The sequence below is a fragment of the Orbicella franksi genome, chromosome 8 (assembly GCF_964199315.1).
Source record: "Orbicella franksi chromosome 8, jaOrbFran1.1, whole genome shotgun sequence".
Classification (NCBI taxonomy): domain Eukaryota; kingdom Metazoa; phylum Cnidaria; class Anthozoa; order Scleractinia; family Merulinidae; genus Orbicella; species Orbicella franksi.
In genome coordinates this window covers 2,473,201-2,480,459 of record NC_138152.1, presented here as the reverse complement: position 1 = coordinate 2,480,459, position 7,259 = coordinate 2,473,201, and the positions used below count along the sequence as shown (strand labels likewise).

Below are 7,259 nucleotides of genomic sequence, written 5' to 3'. Positions count from 1 at the left end.
CACGAGAACCCTATTCAACAAATATTGGTTCCAATGCATTCTCTCCGCGGTCATATTGATGCAGAACATTTTTTTTCCCCTTTAAAATACTTATTTATTTCATCAAAATAATCATATCCTACGTATTTTGCTTTCCCGTGAACGGATTTTGTTTATGGAGAGGACTTTGTTTATGGTCCGCGAAATTAATAGATGGCGAGGCTTAGCGAACAATATCGGTATAGTTATAAGCTTGTATATTGTTTCAATACGCAAAATGAAATTTTAGCTTCGCGATCGCGTCTTCAGTGAAAAACTGTTTCATGTCAAACCTAACTGCATTTTTTATTATTTTTGGCAGTAACAGTTACAATTAAACGATATTATATATATAAAAAAGGAAACGTTCACTGTGAAAAAAGAATAAAATTGACTCGAGCTTGACTTTTAACTCGGACTTGACTTGGGCTCGAAGTTGACTCCTGCTTGGATGAAATCTCATTATCGCTTTAAGAAAAGTCTGGCTACTAATTGTTCAATGATACTGTTCTTACCAGCATTTTTATTCATCAGACAATAGGCAAGTGCCTAAGCAGTCCGTTGGGCTGTGAAAATTCACTCAACTACTAATAATCGCCATAAATATCTTAAAAATATATTTTCAAAATAGATGCAGTTGTAAACAAGAATACAAGGCACTTCCATCAACTTGAATATATTGTTAACCTGCAGGACAAATTAAATGATGGAACACAAACCAAAATGTCAATTTGGTTCCATGATAACAGAACAAAAGTGATTCACTTTTCTTAGATTCACTTTTTTGGGGGTTAAGTTCAATTTAAAGAAAATATGTCCACAACAACCGCCAAGAAAAAGGAGATACACATTGTCTAGAAGACATTGACAATATTGACAGAAATATATAGTTGTTTTCGATCCCTGCAAATAAAAAGAAATCATTAAAAATAGTGACAAAATCTTATAGTCCATTTGACATAGATAAATTGAAAATAATTGGCTCTTTAAACCAAAGTTTAACACATCATGGAACTCCTAGTTGCAATACCCGTAGACGTAGGGAAAAGCTGCAAGATACTGCCAAACCTTGCTGCATGCAAAAAGCTTACAAAATTAAACCTATAACTTTTTTGCTACTGTAGTGTTAAACAAGAAATGTGTCTTGGGATTTTTCAAACAGGTATCAAAACGTTACGACAGTCTTAGCATCAGACGACCTTATATGGTAAAAGGTGTCAACAATTTCTGCATGACTTGAGTAGCGCTATAAACACTTACGTCACACCGCATGCTCTTTAAGAATTGCTCGAGGCGTTGCTCAAGTTTTCCGCGGTCAGTGGTGACCGAGCGACCGACGCCCTAAACCTTTGTTATCAATAGAGAAAATGGTTCAAAGAAGCAAACAAACAGGTTGAGATTTAAATGTTGGAAGGTACTTGACCCTGCACATCTTTTGTTTTATGCTCATTGAGTATGCATGAATTACATAATAGCAATGCTTCTATTGGTTAGTTGTATATTAGCACTCATAACCGCCTTTTGTAGTTTGCCAGGTTTTGTGCAGGTTAAACTCCCAAAATAGCCAACAAAAACATACAACAAAGAACTTTACCAGGTTTCATAACCATTACCTCTATTAACCATGTCTAGACAAACTAAATTACCGGTATCAGGAAAGCCTACGGTTCCGTTGTGATTGTGTGCATGCGTCCAAATTCGATAATGGTTTCTGAACATCCGATGAGAGAGTAAGCGCTGTGGCTGGAACGCCCCAAGGTCAAAGAAATCAGAGGGAGACCACGGAACAACTGGCGGCGGGAAAAGGACATCAATAGGACCTGAAACGCATGGAAACAATTTGAAAGAGTAGCTCAGGACCGAGGAGAATGGCGGAATATTGTTGGTGCCCTATGTTCCGGGAGGAACAATGGGCTAAAGTACGTGAGTAAGCCCATATATATACTGGATGCTAGTTCTCATGTGTCGTTATCATATTCCGAAATAGAAAAAAACAAAAACAAAACAAACAAAAAAACAAAACAAAACAAAAAAAAACACCTATTCCCCTGACGGTTTTATTTCATCAGCCATAACACCCTCTGAGAACTTAAAGTTAATTTTAAAAAGTTTTCGTTCGAAAGAGTTTTTCGTCATGTCAGTAGAACAATAAAACCAGCACTAGATATTTGATATCTATCTAGATATCAAATTTGGGGATTAGTTCTCAAATAACAAAATTAGGTGGATCGATGGCTTATTCCATCCATTGCTTTATTGCGAATTGCAAATTATTTTAATATGTATAGAAGGTGCTGTGTTTCCTTAGACGCTATAAATCAGTCCAAAAACACTTCAAAATGAAATACATCTGTCTACTAGTACGTCAAACGTTGCTTTTTGAATGCCGTGTACTTTGTGGTTCCTCATTAATTCTTCAGTGGTAAACCATAAAAATTGGGCCATATTAACGGAGGTCTCAGTAGCCTGCAAGCAGGCTCTTATTAGTTGCAGCACGGGCAAAGGTGAAGCCGAGAGAGAGTTGTGGGCGTGCGAAGCGAGCCGGTGAGAGGCCACTCGTACCTGGATGGCAACTTTGCCTTTGCCAACCTCGTTTCCAGGCCGGTCTCTGCGAATGAGAACCTTCTCGCAGGCTATGGCCTCAGAAACAAAAATGACTTACAAGGCGGGCAATACTAGAAGTCGAACAGCTTTTATTTTGATTTAGTCGTTTGTTATAAGTTTGTACCAAAAACTGTGCCGCTTTAACGGTGTATAATGTTGTTATTGGACTGTTACGTGTGGTTTTCCATCACTAAAATCGAAGGACACACACGCAAATAAAGACGAAATCCGATAGGAAATCGAGCCATTTCAGTTTTTAATGGACAAAAACCTTGTACCAGAATAATTCGAAGTATAGTCAGATCTTTTTACATTTTCTAAAAGCTTAAGATAAAAATAGTTGCCTGAAATAACACCAAACACAATTTCCCATGAGAACTCGAGAAAATAAATTTCCAAGTTCTGAGAAATTGTGCAAGCACAGATTTTGGTTATCAGTTTGATTTCACCATGCAGTACTTTCAAGTGTTTGACATGAACTTCAAAATTTGTTTTCGACATTTGGTGTATGTTGTTATAAATTATTTGTTTTAAGAAGATATTTACACAGCCACATAGTCACACAGAATGTTTGCAATACCATGTATCGGTACAAGGTTTTTGTCCGCTTGTTACTCGAGCATCTGGAGGATTTCTTAATTTCTTCCTAAATCTGATGAACAAGCAAAGCAGTTGAAAAGCACTGCAATGAAGTGATTGAAAGTTTTTGCAATTAGACTGATTGCCAAAAGGGGAAATCATTACTTCCTTTTCTGTAAACTGTGAGTCTAAGAAGTCTTTCAATCGTCTTCTGAAAACTGAAATCGAATAAGATTGTTCTCTACATCTTACATCAGTACTGATTTCACCTGGATCAATTTTTCATAGATGCCTGGTTGTCTTAGGGTTACTGCGTTGGAATCACGTCGAGTGATGGAATACGAGGCTTCATCGTTGTGTGCTTGAAATAACGTAATGAACTTTATTCTCGCATTGCCTCTCTCCACACGGCTTAGGAGCACATATAGCCATAACGAGTGTCCTGTTGGCAAAGGTGAGGATAAACCGAGATGAACTATAGCATCCCAAAGAACCGGAGAATGGTTAAACTCCGTGCTATTTTACATCACAGGCATACCAACAATCCTCTAAAAAAATGAATACAACTGGGGAGACCCCCTCTTCCGATCTCTAGCTTTAGATTGGTAACCTCCTCAACGAACAGAGACTAGCTGACTCTCATCTGCCCTGACACTGTATGCTAGGCCATTTACATCAAAGCGTTTTGCCGTGGTTTCTTCAATAATGGACTAGTGATACATATATCTGTTCATGCTTATAGCTGGAATGAAACTTAGTGATAGTTAAGTGTCTTGTCTTAACATTCTTCACGTTCCGGTGACTCGGGAAAAGCACAAACCAAGATTAGCCTACATGCAAAAGGAAAAAGTGAAATGATATATAGAGGTCTGCAAGTAGGCTTACCTAGATCTGACCAGCTTGAGTCCAAAACTTCAACTAATAAACCGCAGCTCTTTTTATCAACTTAATATCGAGATTCCTAATCAGACTTGACTAATGCAAAGGGTAGAAATATTCTGTTGGATTTCCTGACTGGCAAGGCCTGCAATCTAGTCTTCCTGCCCGCCGCAGAATTTTCTGATAAGTAAAATATTTGAAGGTTTTATGGCAGATCGCCAAGTCCTTTTGACCTTTAGGCTAGTGTTGTCAGCATCAATTTGCTTACTCTTCTTCCTCATTTGTCCTATGTGTCGCATGTAGATTTCATTAAAGCTTGAAATGAACACGGGGCTTGGAAGGCACACCATGACCACAACTCCAAATATGGCACACAATGCTCCCACTATTCTTCCAAACGGAGTGACTGGCGCCATGTCGCCGTAACCGACCGTTGTCATGGTGACAATCGCCCACCAAAGCGAGGCAGGGATGCTATCGAACTGTTCAGAATTTTCCTTATTTTCGATATAGTAAATTGTACTGGAAAATAACACCACCGATATTAAGATTAGAAAAATTAACGCGGTTAGCTGCTCTTGGCAGGAACGGACGGTATAGCCGAGAATTTTAAGAGCTGCTACGTAGCGCGTGAGTTTTAGCAGTCGTATCACTCGCAACAGGCGAAAGATACGCATGATCGTGAATGAAAACGCGGGCGCATAATCGTCGCCCAGAAACAAGGAGAGAAAGTATGGAATTATTGCGGTCAGGTCGATTAACGCCAGTGTGGACAAAACAAATTTGATCTTCTCTGGAGCCGAGACAAGACGAGCGGCGTATTCAAAAGTGAACCAAACTATGATGCAGGTATCAATTACAAACCAAAGTTTTGGTCTTTTCTGGAGTTTGTCCCTCTCGCGATCCACAAAGGTCTTATTGTTGGTGTCATTGTGAGAGGACAAAGACTTCCCTGCTATTGTTGACGCCATATCCAGGGTCTCCACACAGAATACTATAATAGACAACACAATGACAGCCATTGAAAGTTTGGCGAACAACGCGGCTTGCCTGGAAGACTCAGGATATTCCAGTAATTCCCACAGCTTCCTTTGCCATCCTCGGGCAGGTATAACGTTCACTTTGCCTTCTTGCTCTTCAGGTTCTTCTGTTCGGATCTCGTAGAACTTTAGCTCTTCGTCAAACGCATTTGCTGGAACTGTTGCAGGCCGGGATAGAATTCCTCTGGATTGGTAATAAAACAGGATCGCGTCGAACGCACATTTGTCTCTATCTAGATAGTACTCGTCTCGTTGTGGGTCGTAAAACCTTCTTCGTTTTTCTTCCGAACCGAGAAGAGTTTCAGGAAATTCTTCAAGTGTCTCTGGGAAAGTTTCGAAACGACATCCTTGAACATTTAATGTTATTCTTCGGCCGCTCTCCTTCAGTGCAAACATTTCTTGTCTTATTGTGTAGTTACAATAAAACTTCACTAGAACATTTTTTGTCCTCACTAACACTAGGAAGAATTTAAACTTACGTCAGATCATTTCAGGGCTGGGACAACTCGCTTTCACAGTGTATTTTCGTGTTATTCCAGCCGATAGCGAAAATATTTTGCCAAGGCACCAGCTTGACCTTATAGTGTCTTTGTTAATGAGCTAATCAACGAAACTTTTCACGTAAACAAGTCTTCAATTTCTGTAACAGATGCGCAGGGCGATAAATTTTTAAAACTGTTCTCTGTTGTGGAATTCAAGCGCCGCTGGACGTTAAAAATCCATGATTGTTCTCACACGAATATATTTACAGTTATTACTCGAGATACCGCTCGTTATATAGTTTCGTAAACAACACAGGTAAAGGATTAATATCAGTTGCCCTCAACACGAAACTAAAACTTAGATGATTTTAAAAACACAAAAAGGAAAAATCTCTATCAATTATTAAATAATCCTATGATTTCAGATGTCTCGCTTTTTGGGTCACGGTTATTAACGAAAGAGCGTATATGAAGCTGTGTATTCAAGTTTCTACTTTATTTAAATGATTCAAGGTTATCTCTTATTTTCTTTAAGATTATCCAGGGTGTTATTGGCAGGACAGGTATCAACCAAGAAAAGTGACACAGCTGACACCATGATCCGCAAAACACACCAATTAGACGATCGCGAAATCGTGTGTATGGTTTGCTAAATCCTTTGTAATCCAGCTTATTATCATGAAGCAAATCAATCGGTACTTTGGCTATTATCTTAAATATCTCATTATATTAGATTCATTTGCAATTAATTTCATTCCTTCTTATTTGGTGATAGAAATGTGAGTCAGGCGACTATATTGCCGGAACCAAGCGCTATCTTCTACTGTATTCGCGGAGAGAAAATGAAGCGAAATGGATTAAAAACTTTGGCCTTAAAGACACGCCCCACTAAAACCACAAAGAAAATTTCCTAACAAGTTCGCTGACGGAAAAGATGTTTTGGTTTCAAGAAATGAATTCCACTCGCCGATCTTAAATGTGACTGGTTAAACTGACGTTTTCCAACAGCTAGGCTTAAACCGCAAAACTATAACTAAGTGAAATTTAAAACTATACAATAAGGGAAATATTTATTTGACTCGATTAGAAACTGAGAAAGCTAAAATTATTACTTACGTCAAATATAGACCAAATATAGCGTAAGACAAGCATCGATGCATAGTTTGTTTTTGCTATAGTAGAATTTTAAAAATTTAACACTCATTTCTAATCAATATATGAATCTGATTGAAATATATATTCAAGTTCTTCAGGTTTTCACGGCTGATATCAATCTGTTTCATTTGTGGTCTTCGGGAACAGACATTTTGGAATCGGAATACAAAAGATATCTAGACTATAGCAAGTTTTCTTCAGTTTTGTATGGAATAAACATGATTGTTCTTGGAAGTTGAAAACTTAAAAAAAAACAACAACAACAACAACAACAACACACATAAAAATAACTAATTACAACTGTAATGAAACTGTGTTGCAATGGAATGCTGGATTGCACAAAATATTCTGTCCTGAGAATTTTATTTGACAAAGTTATTAACTGCAGACATCAAGCGTCAAGTTATTATTTATTATCACTGACCAAATTTTGACAAAAAAACTAACATAATATCAACCAAATGTGAACACGTCATTTTTGGCCAAAATCTTAGTCATAATT

The 7,259-nt window shown here is 38.0% G+C and overlaps 1 protein-coding gene across 1 annotated transcript; it reads right to left on the bottom strand.

Annotated features, from left to right (window-relative positions):
- Positions 1-3,223: 3,223 nt before the first annotated feature.
- Positions 3,224-5,609, bottom strand: LOC145495307 (shaker-related potassium channel tsha2-like). Its single transcript, XM_081474901.1, has one exon. The coding sequence runs from the start codon at positions 5,514-5,516 to the stop codon at positions 4,233-4,235; it is 1,284 nt and encodes a 427-aa protein (XP_081331027.1). The 5' UTR covers positions 5,517-5,609; the 3' UTR covers positions 3,224-4,232.
- Between the last annotated feature and the right edge of the window lie 1,650 nt (positions 5,610-7,259).